This window comes from Leptonotus elevatus, chromosome 17 (assembly GCF_054856555.1).
Source record: "Leptonotus elevatus isolate MCC_2025b chromosome 17, RoL_Lele_1.0, whole genome shotgun sequence".
In the NCBI taxonomy this organism is placed as follows: Eukaryota; Metazoa; Chordata; class Actinopteri; order Syngnathiformes; family Syngnathidae; genus Leptonotus; species Leptonotus elevatus.
This window is the reverse complement of record NC_141255.1, coordinates 15471154-15488048: the sequence shown is the minus strand read 5'-3', so window position 1 is coordinate 15488048 and position 16895 is coordinate 15471154. Positions and strand designations below refer to the sequence as shown.

At 38.6% G+C, this 16895-nt stretch overlaps 1 protein-coding gene across 2 annotated transcripts in view; it reads right to left on the bottom strand.

Moving 5' to 3' along the window:
• dock4b (dedicator of cytokinesis 4b) overlaps window positions 1–16895 on the bottom strand; it is a 114123-nt gene that overhangs the window by 51528 nt on the left and 45700 nt on the right. For both annotated transcript variants that reach the window (XM_086058546.1, XM_086058547.1), the window contains exons 8-14: window positions 13291–13372; window positions 13155–13215; window positions 12051–12183; window positions 11809–11897; window positions 5379–5504; window positions 1464–1588; window positions 956–1118 (exon numbers count right to left, since the gene is read on the bottom strand). In XM_086058546.1, the coding sequence (XP_085914672.1) occupies window positions 956–1118; window positions 1464–1588; window positions 5379–5504; window positions 11809–11897; window positions 12051–12183; window positions 13155–13215; window positions 13291–13372 (779 nt within the window). The remainder of the gene's footprint in view (window positions 1–955; window positions 1119–1463; window positions 1589–5378; window positions 5505–11808; window positions 11898–12050; window positions 12184–13154; window positions 13216–13290; window positions 13373–16895) is intronic.

The window sequence follows — 16895 nt, the reverse complement described above, 5'->3', positions numbered from 1 at the left end:
GTCTGCATGCTGCAATGCACTCTTCAGATTGTAAATTATCAACATATGAGCATTCCATTTTGTTTATATTAAATGCAGTTTTTTTGCACTTGGCAGTGTGGTGTCAACACAGTCCTAAATTGGTCTCCTAATGAGAAGCCCCTGGGTTGCAGCGCCAATGGCGCCACGAGTAATAGGCTGCAGTGCCTCCTGCACACAGCTACACAAATATGGGCGATACGCTCGACTTCTTAGGAGGCGCTTTCTACCTCCCCAAAGCCTGAAAATTGGGGTCCTCATTAATATTTCATCTGATTAGTAGGTAAAAAGTTGCAAAAGATATACAAGAAAAAGACACATTTAGGCTCTGAAATATATATATATATATATATATTTATTTATTTATTTTTTTTTATATCTGTTCTAAATGTACAATAAAATATTTTTTCTAAGCTTTTATACTCTTAACATAAAAGTGGGAAACTAATATAAATATGGCTGCCCCTTTTAGTCATTGATACATTCATTCCATAATAATTCATACAATTGAGTTAAAATTAAAAAGTTGTAGTGTAAAAAAACGAGTATGATATTAATTTGTGTTGAGGTCAGTTGTCTGCCACTAGATGGCAGATGTTTTTTTTGTGTGTGTTTGTGGTCTTGTTTTTGTTATAGTGGCGCCAACATTCTTTGTTGTGGTGGGGCCCACCCGTCCATGTGGGGCCATTTTTGAGGGTCAAGACTTGGTTTTACAGTTTAGGTTTGAATTGGGTTATGGTTAGGGTAAGGAATAGGGGTAGGCAATATTTTTTTATGGCTGGGGTTAGGGGAAGGGGCTAGGAAATGCATTATGTCAATGAGATGGCCCCACAAAGATAGTAAAACAAACCTGTGTGTGTGTGTGTCTGTGTGTGTGTGCGTGCGTGCGTGCGTGTGTGCGTGCGTGCGTTAAAGGGGCCTATGCGACCCCACTTACTGGAGCAATGTCGGAACTCAAATCGCACATGCGATCCCCGAAACATGTCCACGGGGATGGGCAGCTTGATCTGTTCCGCCCAGCGTGGGCTGTTGTTGTGGTACAGCACCAACGAGTGGTACTCGTCCCCGCCTGGTTCCCCCGAGCCGGCTGCCACGAGATTCTGAAGGGAAGGAAGAAAGAAGAAAATGCATTGAAATGTCAATTACGTGGTTTCCATGCGTTTCTATTTTCTGTCCGATACGGAAACCACACAAGCAGAAGTGCTGGAGATGAGCAACATGCTGGAGGTGCTGTTCTCATCTGGGTCAGCCATATTTAAATGACGAGTTTAGCTCTAAAATAGGATGCACCTAAAAATAAGAATCCATTAAGGGGCAAGCTAAGTTAACTAAGGACTTCAATTGAAGACGTTTACTGCTTAGAAGTGTGTATTTCCCATTGAAGATTACAAACTTGATCACACACTACTATGATTTAGCATGTGAAGTGGAAATGTCTTTTCTACCTTGAGGATTTGTCCATCAATGTCCAGCAAGTAGATGGTGATCTCCACATTCCTGGCAACGCTCTTCCCACCCTTTTCAAACTCTCCTTTCTCCAGTGTGACGTAAAGGTCATTCCTCATCTCTCCTACATGGTTAAAAAAACAAACAGGCATTGATTATGCAAATGAGCACATTGTTACGAATGACCTCCCAATAGCTTGGACACTGGCGTGCGTGTAAGTGTGTGTTTGAGTGTGTTTATGTTAATGTATCCTGACAGGGAGTGGGTAGCATTTATATTAGCAGCACTGAATGATACATTTTGTGCTGTTGTTAAATCAAAGCCAGACATTAGCTGCTATTATGTCCATTTGAGCTTACATGTCAGTCAATCCTGCACTAAATGAACAGAAAAACTCTTCAAGTCGCTGTTTTTGTTTGCCCTTTTATATTTTATTACAAGGTGAGGGACATTAATCTAATAACAGAGCTGATAAAGTCAAGTATAATTTCAAGGTTAGACTGTTGTTGTTGCCCTTAGAATGTTGACGGGCTAATGCAGCCACTCCAACAGGCTAAGAAATAAGGCTAATTGCCTCCAAGGCAAGTAAGGTCACTGCTTAGAGAGATTAGTTGGATTCTAATGTTGAGAAAGATGATGGAAAGAAGGAATAAATCATATGAAGCGATCCTGGAAAGCCACCAAATATGTCTTTCTTCTACAGTTGAATGTATATTGCCTAGCTCCACTATAAAGGTGCATGGAGGTTCATAACGCATCTCTAGGGTCAGCATTGATTTCCTGCCCTTGACAGTGGTAACCATAGCAACAAAGAGCATACTATAGACTCCCGTACTGTAACCTTCCCCCCCCCAAAACACACACAAACAAATGGGGGTGGTGGGATACTAAAGGTAAGTATAGACTCAATTACCTTGGGTAAAAAAGACATGTGGATAAGGTATAAAAATAATAAAGAAAGAATGATGCAGTCATTCACAGAGACGGTTTCCTTTGCCCAGGGGCAGACTTTCTTGGTCAGAAATGGAGAATGAGAATGAGAGAGAGAGAGAGAGAGAGAGAGAGAGAGAGAGAGAGAGAGAGAGAGAGAGAGAGAGAGAGAGAGAGAGAGAGAGAGAGAGAGAGAGAGAGAGAGAGAGAGAGAGAGAGAGAGAGACAGTGAGTGTAAAGGGATTTGTAGTGAGACGGAGACAAAGCGAGCGAACATAAATCTGTGTTAGTGAGGCGCTGGGGGACCTCCAGTCTGCGTTTGCTCTTTATCTGTGTGACCAGACAGTGCACCTCGCTTATGTCAAAGGGAAGCTTTACCAAAGATTTCACACGGAAAAAAAGACTTTTCCCTCATGTCCAGCCATGCTGAGAAAAAAAAAAATACAATTTAAGATTACATTTTTTTTTTTTTATGATATAGTATTCATGTAGTGCATGACAATAAGGGCGCTGTAGTGCTGAGGCCGGAGGCATTTGCATCATTTGACAGGCACCTATCTACACTGTGTGCACCTGAGAATTAATATGAATATTTCATCAAGTATATGTCATTTGCACTCGAGCAGTTGGTGAGGATGTTACCAGGCAACTGCTGTGGATAGTAAAAGGCAGGTCAAGGTATGCAGACAGAGCAGTGAATACTTTGTGCAGTAGTCACTTGAAGGCAAAAGTTGAGTGAAATAATGGATGGATGTCTAAATCGTATTAATATATATATTAGGGGTGTCAGATGATTAAAATATTTTATTGTAATAAGGGTGTCAAAATTATTGCGTTAATATCGCGTTAACGTAAAGTGCCTTTAACAACACAATTTTTTATAACGCACGATTGACGACCGACCCCTTATTTGGAAAGTCTCTACTGAAAGGAATTCCAGTCGCGACGCAGCAGAAACGTCCACGTCAAAATTACCCAATAGAAATGCACTGTAGTACACTGGAGCTAAAACACACAATGTTTAAGGGGCAGTATGTTGGCGTGGAGGAGCCATTTGGACTGTGTAGCACTACTGCCGGTGTTGTGCCGCAAACTGCACCCCTCCTCATACGTCATTCGAGTTGCCACTTGATTAATTAAACAAAAACAAATAATTCTCCAAAAAACGAGGATACACCTTATTGTTCGTTTCTCAAGGAACAGGTATTAATGGAGATAAAATCTCCACCAAAAAAGAAAAACACAAAATAAAAAAACAAGAAGAACCAAAAGAAAAAAGAGGAGGGTGGGGGATACCAATATAAGTATTCATGGGTGCCGAATTGCAAACATGCACATAATGTCGATTTGCTGTTTGGTCGTTTTGTGCTATCCGCTTCCGCGAGGGCGTGCATGGTTTTATCTCCATTAATCCCTGTTTTCTCCGAGAACCAAACATTGAGGGTGTATCGTCGTTTTTTGGAGAACTATTTGTTTTTGTTTGTTTATTTGCGTAATTAATCAAGGGGCAACTCGAACGGCGTATGATAAGGTGGGGGTGCATTTTACGGCAGGGGTTCAGTTTGCAGCACAACACCGGCTCTGGCTTGCAGTAAAGCGGTGTCACAATCAATGCGCATCCGAGAATTTAACAAAATAAAAGCGTTCAACGTCATGAAAAGGAGTCACTATAACACAATTTAGCAGTAATAAATTAAATAATAATGCATATATTTGTGGAGACTGGCCTCAAGTTGCATTTTACAATTTAAAAAATGTGCAGAACTTCTCAAGTTACTTCATGTTAAAAATTAGTCAGCTCTCAATATGAAAAGAAAAATGCACTGAGCTGTCACCATTGTCTTACAAACGCAATTATGCCATGTAGTGACAGTGACAGTGAAAAATGCCAATACAAATCAATGTCACACTAGTTTTTTTACAGTACCTATTTATTTTTTATTTTTGTATATGAATTGTTATGAAATTACAGTATCAATGACTAAAAAAATGCAACTATATTTCTATTAGTTTAACATTTCTTCCCAGTTTTATCTTAACAAAAATATTTTACAATTTTATTATAAATTGAGATATAAATGTCGATATAAAATGTGTGATTAATTTGCGATTAATCGTGAGTTCATTATTGAAGTCATGCGATAAACTACGATTAAAAAATGTAATCGACTGACACCCATAAATCGCAATTAATCACATGACTTCAATAGTTAACTTACGATTAACCTCACATTTTATATCTGTTCTAAATGTACAATAAAATGTACAATAGGTTTTCATACTCTTGTTAACATAAAAGTGAAAAAAAGGCTGCATCCTTTTGTCATTGATACAGTAATTTCATAATAAATCATAAAATTGAGTTCAAATTAGAAAATATGTACTGTAAAAAACGAGTGTGATATTGATTTGTGTTGAGGTCATTCTAAGATGGCATAATTGCATTTGTAAGATGGTGGTAACAGCTGAATGCATTTTTCTTTTGATATTAAGACCTAGATCTAATCTTTAACATGAAGTAAATTGTGAAATTTTGCACATTTTGAAAATTGTAAAACACAACATGACCCCAGTCTCCACAAATCTATGCGTTATTATTACATTTATAACTGCAAAATTTTGACGTGGACGTGTCTGCTGCATTGCAACTGGAATTCCCCCATTACAGGCTTTCGAAGTAAGGGGCGGTCATTAATCGTGCGTTAAAAAAGTTAGTGGCATTAAAGGAACTATATATATATATATATATAATGTAGTAAAGTAAATGATGGGTTTTTGGCTGCTGTTCAAACCTTAAGTCATGTGGTATGTAGGTTTAAGTGTATTTAAGAGACAGTGGTGTCCATAAAAGCCAACATCCAGAAAGGAAAACATTTAACCACAGTAGCCCTTCCCTGAGCATGTAGGCACAGTGTCATGCTTGAAAACGGATGGACGCCACAAATGTGCATGCTCCTCCTTGGCGGGCTTGTTGGTATCCCACCTGGCATGATGACATCAGAGAAGCCAAGTTTCCTGGTGATGGATACGCCACGTGTGAAGAGCACCATGTACTCCCGCCTCAGCTGATCGATGTCCCCGTGGAGGAGCTGGAGAGCCACTGCCAGCCCTAAAAACACAACCAAGCATCACACATGGATTTCTCTTTGCTCATATATTCAATAGAATTTTAAAACAGGGATGTTATTGGCAGGGTGTGGGTTCACTGCAGCCTCACAGACCAGCAAACTTGACACCTACATTAATAACCACAAAGTGCTGCGGCTGCATGTGCAATCAAACACCCACTGCACACATGCACAACAGGAGAACAAACCAAAAAAAACAAAAAAACACCCGTGACTCACTGGTAAGTCTTTTTATGATAAAAATCACACTCTATACGAAGCTGCCCTTATGGGATAACTTGGAATGTCACCATGAATAATAACACGTGCAGGAAAGGCCGCGCTTGAGATTTTTTTGTTGGCGAGATGAAAACGGTGACATGACGGCAAGATGTGCCAATATCTTATAATGTGATCAGATTCTGAGACGAGACCCTTACAAAGTGGTCTTGAGACAAGACCAAGACCGATCTCAAGAACTACAACGATACAAACGTAAAATTAGATGAACTACAGGCAGGGCATTTGATTGTTTGTCGTTCTGTGTTTAACGTTACAAGTGAGAGGAATTTTCAGGTGCAAAAACATGCTAATTCCATAAATGTATGCAGTATATAAGCAGTGTGTCCACATTTACCTTTTAAAAAAATATATTTAGAATTATTTATTATAGAGGTTGTTGTTTTTTACCAATTACTTGATTTGAAATGTAACTTAGTTAATATACGGATTACTTTGTTTTGAAATACAGCTGTCAAATGATTTTTAAAAAATTTGAAAAGTGATTAAAGGCTTTTTATCAATATTTTTTTGCCCACCAAATTTGAAGAGCACCTGTTTTGTTAATTCTTTCGACATTTAATGTTATGATCAGGTAATTACTTGCACAATTTAAAATAAAATTAAAAAATATGACCCCAATATTTTGACTCGAACAAATATTCTGAATGTCATACGCAAACACTTATTAAATGCTTTACTTTAATGCATGTAGTTATGTTTATTGCTCAAACACAACCTGTGCTACCTTTAACGTAACCATCCGCTGTCAAGATGAAGGATCATCTGCGGTCAAAATTAATAGTGTGATTAATCTGCATTAATTCTTTTGTAATTAATCAATGAGTTAACGCTTTTACTTTGACAGCACTAAATAAAAGTAACTAGATACATCTTACTCTTTTAGTGTATTTTGGCAGATGCCTACAACCCCGCTTAATATAAAATTGACAACCACGTTTTCCAATATTTAATTGTAAGTACATTATTAAAAGTGATGTTTAAGAGTAAATTTTCTTTTTTAATTAACTCATTGACCGGCAGCCATTTTGACTGAAGCAACCCCCTTGCTCCCGGCTGTTTAACTGGATTTTGGCCCACAGAATATTGTGTTGTATTGCTAACAAAACATGGAAGCTACCAAAGAAAGATAAGAGTCTCTTCTTTCATCAGGAAGAACAATTATATTTCTATCTGTTTCCGTTTTGCAGCAATTAGAATATAGTTAATTTTCATCATTATTCACAAACCGGTTTAGAACTGTGGGTAAATGAGCTTTTTTGCAACTGGTTGATCTCTTATACTCTGCTGCCACCTGCGAGACGTTTTTGTCATAACTACTATTACTTTACGTTCTTTTCAGTTCAGAGGCTGCATCAAAGCCTTCTGTATGCTCTAGCATAAAAAGTGTATAAAATATGTTATTGGGACCATGGCAATGTTTTTGGGAGCAAATGAGTTAAACAACCTTTTTTGACTCGAGACTCCCTTGAAAAGCGGTTCTTTAAATTCAATGGGATATGTCCCCGCTTTTCTTTACTGGTTAAATAATTGTAGCACAACTACAGAATGTGTTGAGAGGATTTGCCTGTTTTATACTTTGAATGTAGTTGTGACTCATTTTTCTGCAGCTTGCACTTCAAGCCAACAGGCAGCTACACAACATTTTACATAAGAGTATGTCTAATAGTTTTTCTCTGTGGCACAGAAGCTTGATGAGAAATCAAACTAAAGGGTTCGTTATTATTTTTCCGACACACGGTGGGCTCTAAAAGTGTCTGCGGTGAAACATTTAGGCAAGCGAACCTCATTACTATTCGGGCCGACAAAAGCATCCTGGTCCTCTGCTGGCCTCAGCCCACCCGGCCTGCCGCCTCTTCACACAAACACAAATGCGTCGAAAAGTCCAAAACAAAAGAGATGAGCTGTCGTAGAATCGCCGGCTTGCTTGTGCCTACGCTGGCGTGGAGGTGAGAGCTGAAGTAACTACCTGGCCTGACTCATCGCTTGCACAAAAACTCTTATGAAACCTCTTTCAATGTGATCGCCCCGCAACAAAACATGGCAACATCACAGTTGACATCCTGAACAGCTTTTTCGCGATTTGACAGCCTTTCTAATTGGCCACTAATAAGAGACTCCTGGTGCCGTGCCAGGTCTGTTTCAAGCAAAACAAAGATGACACACACGCACAACATTTTCTCACACCATTGCACCCTGTTTAATTGTCTCCCTGACATTAACTGTTATAAATCAAAGGTCTTAAATTATGCATGGAGTCCTGCAGCTCATTTATAGAGCCTCTGTGTGGAAGGAGACTGAGAGGATTTTCAAATTTTTGCAAAGCATTTTGGGCTCAATTGCCACGTCCAATTATATCAATACATAACTTGACTGGGAGTTCTTTTTAGAGGATAAAGAATACAGTATATTGCAGTGGCTACTGTTATAGTCTTTCTACTTATGTCACTGCATTTTTTTGTGGGTGAGTTCTAGTGTTAATTTCGTCAACGAAGACTAAGCAAAAATAATTTCGTCAACTCACATTTTTGACTGGACTAAAACTAGATTAGACGAGACTAAAACCCTCATTAATAAACAATAACTAGGACTACAGTCTTCCCTCGTTTTCCGCTGGGGTTAGGTTCCCAAAAATATCTGCAATAAATGAAATCCGTTAAGTAGTTCGCTTTATGTTTTACATTTATTATAAATGTTTTAAGGCTCTAAAAACCCCTCACCACACAGTTTATACACTTTTCTCATCAAGGCATTTACAAGTTCTTACATTTCTCTCTTGTTTAAACACTCTCAATGTTCAAACCTTCATAAATTTTACAAAATAGGTACACAACTGATAAACAATGCATGCAAAATTGCACAAAAAAAATCTGCGAAACATAGAGACCGCGAAAAGTAAACCGCGTTATAGCCAGGGAACACTGTAAATTATTACGCATTTTGGTCGACTAATAAACAAATAAACAAAAATGTACTTCACTTAATAAAAACTGGACTAAAATCTATGGACATTTTAGTTCATGAACAAAAACGAGACAAAAATTCTATGATTTTGTAAAATCTTGTCTCATGTGACACACACCAACACACCCCCTTTCAAATCTGCAGCTAGCGAGTGCAACACACACAAACACATGGGACAGACAGGAGGTAAAAAAAAACCAGTTAATTAAAGTTATAACGTCACAATAATCCAACGGATATAACGTTCCAACAATAATGTCAATCCAACTGCTAACTAATGCTGACTAACTTAACTCATAGGATGGAGTCATAGTAACCACTTGTTGATATACTGTAATTGTGTGTCAAGTTGTTTTTCATCAAAATGATGAAAGAAAATTTTATGTGAAATAGTTTTAGATCCGAAATGTTCAACATATTCTAGTGAGGAAAAAAATATACAGAGGTAAAATGATTGTCCTGACTGAAACTAGACTAAAACGTTGACAGTTTTTATTTATTTATTGCATTTTCTTGGACTAAAATAAAGACTAAAATGCTAGATTTATAGTCGACTAAATAAAAACGGGATAAAGTTGACTAACTACGTTAAAACTAACAAGCGGGATTGAAACTGGAATAAAACGGAGGCTAAATTTTAAAATGACGGACAAAATTAACACTAGTGTGTTCAAATGTCGCCTTGCATAAAGGATTACAAATCACAATCCAGCCACTAACTGTGCTAAGAATTGCCGATGTTCGCATTAGCCTTACTTTAGCGAATGAAAGATTGGCCTTCTTTCTTCTGCAGGAACGACAGTTATACCAAAATAAATTCATTGAAATTGAATCCCCAAAACCCAGTTACAAATTAACTGACAAAGACAAAAACAAAGGACATTTTAATTATATATATTACTATAGTTAGGTTTAATTAGTTTTATAAATGTAAAATGCTTCAGTTAGTTATTGTGATTTTATTCTATTAAATGCTTCTTTTTTTTCTTTTTAGTTTTGGTTAGTTTTCACTAACTATAATCACCATGATCTCAAAGCACCACTGTATTTAATTTGGAACGTATAAGCTCATACACTAAGTGTTGTGTCACACGCCCATTAATGACTATGTACACCACAGAATGGTTGCTTTCAACATCTTAATGTGACATCTACTTTCATAACTGCTCTGCCGCGTTGATAATTGTAACTGCAACCCTCAACAATGCGGTAAAATAATTAACTTGTGTGCAATCAGCATGCATGGGAACAAGACTGCTTTGTGAAAGTCTGACGCAAACACAACAATCTGTGCTTCTTATTTGGAGACACCATAATAGATTATAGCCCACCTTAATGGTCATTAATCTACAAGTAAATCAAGATAAGCAATCTAGATTCCTGCTGCGTCTTTTATATTACCAAGCCAGTGTCAGCTCAGTCATGCACAAGTCGGTCCGTATGCTGCGCTTCGACAACATCAGATAACGCACAGACTGTGACTTCCAGCATAATTGCCGCATCCTTCAGATGCATCTGAGGGACGGCTCGTGATAAATTACTATACTCCCCAGTTCTTGTCAAGTCTTTATTTGTCCTCTAAGGGAAGGTGGAAAGAAATGCTGACTCAGTGTATTAGCCGATTGTGAAGACAGCTTCTCCAGTGAGGACAATGTGACAACATCCTTGTCTTTGAGGCTCAGCTACTGCAAAATGCACACATGCAATCTCAGGTAGAATGTTTGATGCGGTTTACATTTCACACTGTTTTTTGACATCTCTGGCCAACAGGTTGCCATGGGAAACTGCTGATGCTGTTGTTCTCCGGCGGCTATTTATATCAATAGTGTGATTGCGTTTTGCAACTCCTTGCAGGCTTCCTGTGGAGACGGCCACGTGAGGCTTTCAAATTGCTCCTCTGGAAAGAGGAACTTTACATGCACACAAAAATCAGCATAACTGATGATGACACAGGGATGCTGATGAAGCATACCTTGTTGTTGGAGACAAATACAATCAATTCGGACTACTTAAAAAAAAAAAAAAAAAAAAAAAAAGTACAGTATCTATTTTTTTCCCCACATTAATTTTTTTCAACCTAGACAGACCGAAAACGTAATATAGAGTTGCGATTTTTTTAAGGTCCTCTTCCCATGAGGACCAAAAAAACACACAAAAGCAATAAACTAACCTGTATTATAATAAATCTTCTTGATTTTCTTGGTTAGGCTTACACCAGTTTTCCTCAAATTGGGGGACGGGTAAAGTGACACTGGGGTCGGTGGGGTTTTTTGTGGGTATCCTCAGTGAATGTTTTTTGTTTTATATTTGGGCCATACTAGAATAAAGTGTAATTGTACATCCACTACAGTAGGTGGCAGTGGCACGCTCACTGCCAAAGAGTGTGCAAGGTGTATTAACTCCTCTGTAGTAACAATTTAATGGACAAACGAAACTATTTATGGATGCGGCAGAGAGTTGGGGACGCGTAATATTTTCATCTTCCTGGGGGGGCGTAACAAAAATAATTGAGAAGCACTGACTTATGCTAGGCAAAGGAACCAAGAATGACAGTTTACGCATCTACTTCAATGAGAGTTCTTAATTTAATAAACATTTTGACTTACAGCGTTCACTATGACAACTAGATAAATAAATGCTTGTCACTTTTTTACTCGCGACTGCCACCTCTGTCCCAAAGCGTGACTGCAGCATCTGTGTCAGGCTCATTCATGGTGCACGTGCGAGTACGATCTTAAAGCGACAGCCACAGCTGACAAACGAACACCTGACTTCAAATGAGGTAAGAAAAACTCCCCCCCTCCCCTCCCCAAAGAAACTGTGGAATGTGAGGGTCCGCACACTCTACTATAAAGGGAAGATAAAAGCTGATAGGTGCAGTCAGAGTAAAACAGTAAGGGCTCTTTGTACTCATCTGGGCATTGGTGGAGCATGCATGATGTAGAAAACGCTTTAATATTACCTTTTTAAAACACACCACAATTGCATTCTAATATAATGCAAAGTTGATTTGAATTCGATTAATTGATCAGCCCTCCTTACCTGTGTTTGACCCGGATAGGTTATATCTAGAATTGGCCTTTTTGATGATGTTGTCGTGGATTTGGTGCCACTCACTTTCCGTATTGCACCTGAGACACCAGAGAGGGCAATAATCACAAATTCAGAGTTAAAACGTGAATTGTGAAATGAAATAAAGTTGTGAAATCTCATCACTCGCTATAATTGGTCTTCGAAGTTTGTTGTCCAAGAAACAGGTGGTGGAGCGTTGGCTGTTTACTTACGCATAAACCTTGAGCAGGTGGTCGTCCTTGGAGTCTGCCGTGAGCAGATCGGCGATGCTGACGACAGCGCAGCCGAACGGACGGCGGTACTGAACGCTACACTGGTTCTTCTTCTCCCCGGCGCCCATTCTCCCTGCACAAGGACGAGGACGTGGAAAGCTGTTTGAGAATGTTCTCACTAGTACATATTTCCACAACTATTGCCACTAGTGCTGTACTAGTAACATTAGAAGGCCTTACTGGTGGACACGTGTCACACACAAGTAGCCACCCAAACCACACTTGTAGCACCAATAACCTACTGGTAGTTTTGCCTCTTTAGTGGCATATACTGAAGCTGTCCCTCCTACTAGTAGGGTTGCATGGTGTAAGTACCTTGGTACATCGTCATCAAAAAGATAATATACCATTCTTTAATTTTTTTTAATCTAAATTATTTTAAAATTGGGGAGGTAGTTTTGACCCCCCCTCCCATTTTCATCCAGTTTTTCATGGAAAATTTCAAATGAATCTTTCAGTATTTTTCAACAATCCAGAGACAAGAAATGGCGACAAGCGTACCTATTTATTACATATAGTGTAGTGCATGTAAAATTATGTATATAAATTTAAAAAAAATACAAAATATATCTCAAATGTTCAATAGTGTTTAAAAATGTTCAATGTTCTGAATGGTTTAAAATGTTAAAATAATAATCCTAATTAATATATTAATATTTTTATTAATATTATTAATTCATTTTAATTAATAAAAAAATAAAAGATGTTAAAGTTGTTTTTTTTGGTTAACCATTATGATTTCAATGAATTTTGCCATATTTCTGTATCGTTTCAGTATCAGTATCGAGGTATTTTATACAGTTAGAGCACCAAAATACAATTTTGGTTAAGATCAGGGGATGTCATTATTTGTCAACTGTGGACATATATGATTATCAAATATGATATGAGTCTATAAGACTATTTTGCGATAAAGGGCTATATAATTAAATATACCTTGACTTGGTATTGTGACAACACTGCCTACTAGTACGCCAAAGTTGTCCTACTGTTTCTACTAGTGCACCTGGTCATTCTACTAGTGCGTTGAATTGTCATGCCCACCTATTCTTATGATGTGCACGACAATGTAGACATCTTTCCGTAGATCGCTGCTCCCCAGATCCTAGTGAGAACATAAAACATCATTATGACACACTTGGTTAGGGATTTATGACAATGCATGGCATTTAGCACTTACCACAAACAGTGTACACTGTCTCTCCGTCTTCTCCGGCGACTTGGGCAAGCCACTCTTATTCAGCCTGACAAAGAACCTTTCACTGCATCAAGAAACAAATTGGAAGAAAAACAGGATCAGCAAGCGTCACTGTGAAATTTCAAGCGCTCAATTAAGTGTAAATAAATGAATTGTAAATGTTAAAAAAAAATGCAAATGGAGTGCCATGAAAGAGAAAGTAAGAGAAAGGATAATTTTTCCGCATGTTGGACAATAACAAGAGTGTCCATCAAAAAGTGCCAAACTAGCTGTAAAACACGAGCTCTGACACTTTTGGAAAATGTGAACTTCATGCTGGAAAAACACATGGGATCATATTTCAAGTCAGTACAAATGACCAGAATATTAAGCGCATGACGGACAAAAGCAGAAAGGACGGCTCACATTTGCACTGCCGGACGAAAAAAGAAGCGGCCGAGGCGTCCTGCTGGGCCCTGGCGAGGCCGGGGGGCTAATCCAGTTAGGTGACTTTCACAGTTGGTGCGATAAGCAGAGAGAAAGCCTTGTAATGCGCCACAGCGCCCGACAACCAGCCAACTTGCTGACGCGACTTGCTCAGACTGCAAGGGCAGAACGCACCAAAAATTTAAACTTACAACTCTGTGCTGTGACATCTTCAACAAGTCTTTTATTAACGCTCATGTTTGATGTCAATAATGCCAAAATCTCAACAAAGCAATTTCAAACAAATGCACTTTTTTATGATGAGCAGAAGGTTCGTTTAAGAATTCCCGCCTTGTTTTGTTTTCTTCTAGCCCATTCCCAGATGGATTTTTTTGAACCAACACTTTGGGGAACCAAACCAGCTGGTGTTTTTGGTTAGGTTGGCACGTGTGTTTGAATTAATTAGCCATCAGATGATTTATTGTGTGAAGGCTGAAGGCATTTACACACGTTATTCACATTTGTTATTCAAGTGGAAGGCAACCTTTAACAATTCTTGACAATAATATGTTATATGAGACCTCACTAGTTTAAACATAACATTCTGATGAATATTACATTTGTGGAATATGAGTTATGAAGCAAATCCAGCCATTTTTATCCATGTCAGGGGGCGGCCATCAATCAATGTTGCTCAGGCAACGACCAATCACAACGCAGCTGTTTTCTGAAGCTTTGACCTTTGATTGGTTCTTATCTGAGACATGAGCAACATTGATGTCATCTTCAGTTGACAGCAAGTGGCAAAATGGCCGCCCTCTGAGGTGGATAAAAATGGCTGGATTTTGCTGCTTAACTCATATTCCACTAACACGATATTAACCAGAATACCATATGCTAGTGAGGCTGCATAAAACATAATTAAAAAAAAAAAAGGTTGATTTCCCTTTTCATCCCACTTTATTCACACGCTTCTTCTTCAACATTATTCATCCGATTCACATCATTCTAAATTCAAAATGTTAAAAAAATTCATGCCATGGGTGCTTCCTTTTTTTTTTTATTCCAAAAATTCACAGATGACCCGTAATTCAAAAATTTACAAGTGAAAAATTCCCCATTCATTCCTATTGAGGCCAAATTTCCCACAAAACTTCAAAATAACAGATTCAGATTGTTCCCATTTGAAATTTAAATCATCCGACTTACTCAATTTACCTTGTGAATGATTTTCAACATGCCAACATTTTGCTCAAGTTCCCATTTTTTTCCCCCCTAAAAAAATTCCCATATTAGGACATATTCTATATTATTCACTAAAACCTCAACATTACTTGGCTGATTTAATCTATACCCACTTCAACATGTCCACATCATTCAAGCCATCTCATTTATTACTCCCATTCACAAAATTTTCTACAGCCCAAATTGCAAATATTTGCATATTCACCTCCATTTTTCAGGTATATTGACCAAATAAAACCATTCCAACTTCGAAATATCAGCTCATTCCATGTCATTCAATATCATTTCACGTCATTCAATATCATTCTAAATTGTTCCAAATTATTCCACATGCTTCAATGTTTTTTTTCAGCCTTTCAGCCTTCAAACGCAATTTCTCTGAAAATTGCAAATCCAGTTAAAAAAAAAAAACTTCAACAAGTTCAAGCATTTATACGTTAGATTTGTCACACTTGTATTCCTTTAGTGGAATATATTCCCTTCTTTTATCTTCACTTGGGAATTAGATGTAGATGCGTTTTCTCCTCACTAACTGCTCCCTGTGACTTTCCATGCCATTTATCCGACCATAGAGAGACAGATTCCTGTGCATCAGACACCATGCTTTCCGCCACCTTAATTAGCAGTCTATTGTAAAAACCGGCAATTAACAGCTACTCATGCACACGCACACACATGTCCTCTCCCCATCCCATGCCAGCCCTCCCTCCTCACAGCTGCAGTGTGTTGATCACCCGAGCTTAGAGAGCCGGTGTTTACCCCCCAGTGGGACCTTATCTGGCTCAATCAGCTCTCGTATTAACACAACATGAATGGCCGGGTTCCCTTCCCTCTGGGCCCGCTGAGCACTCGGCGTTCCCTCTCCTGATATCGATAATTGCATTTGGAGCCGTGCGTTCGCCCCCATGGAAGGGGAAATGGGGCCTGTTGGGTAAAACATTGGTTCTATTAACTAGCGCTGTAGTAAACTATTGGAGTAGAGTAGTATGGTGAAAAAAGAGAAAAGGTCACAATTGTATGTTGAAAGTACAGCACTGTGCGCCAAAGGCCGCGGTTGAACACAAAGAAAACGGCGTGGAGCAAGGGAACGGGTGGTGTTGGCATGGTACTGAGACAACGGGTCGGACCCCCATCTGGTTGGCGACACACAGAAAGCACCAGCTCCGGAGTCAAGCAGTGAAATGGCTCCTTGCCAGGCGGCCAGTGTAAATGCGTGTGTCTGTTTACTTGCGCCGCCAGACAGTGAGAGACAACGTTGGCAAGGTGCCATGGCGGGATTTTTCCCCCCCCTCCTCGAAGACAACCGATGCAATCGTCGCATCGACACATACGCAACATCGTTCATAGCTGAATGCATCACCCATGATGACCCAAATACTCGCCCTAAGTGTGAACCTAACCTACATAAGTAATTCCAGTCGATGAGTTTTATAACGCTCCATACAACACAAATTCACCAAACAACACATACAGTATTCACAAATGTGTTTCTGAAGCTGCTGTAAGACATTTTGATGAGGAAAATGACATACAATTAGTATGCGGGTTGTTTCAGATCAATTTGTTTATGTTTAAGCCCTAAAAAAAAATGTTTCCTTGTCAAATAGTGCGTCACCTTAACAACAGCATTCAACAACACTTTTGAAAACTTTCACTAATTCATCATCTTTGGATGAAACACCCAATGTTTGAGGTCTATTGGATCAAATCTCTAGGAAAAGTTTGTTGAAATATTACTTCTATAAAAGACCAAAAATGGAGCACAATTTAGATGGTGAATTATAAAATGGTGGACTTCCTGTTAGGTTTAGCATATGGCTCAAAGAAACATTTGTAAGTTTTGGGCAATTACATGTGCATTTTGGCGAGCAAAAGCGAAATGTACAACCAAGGTGTTTCATAAAAAAAAAAAAATAATAATAATAATAATAATAAGG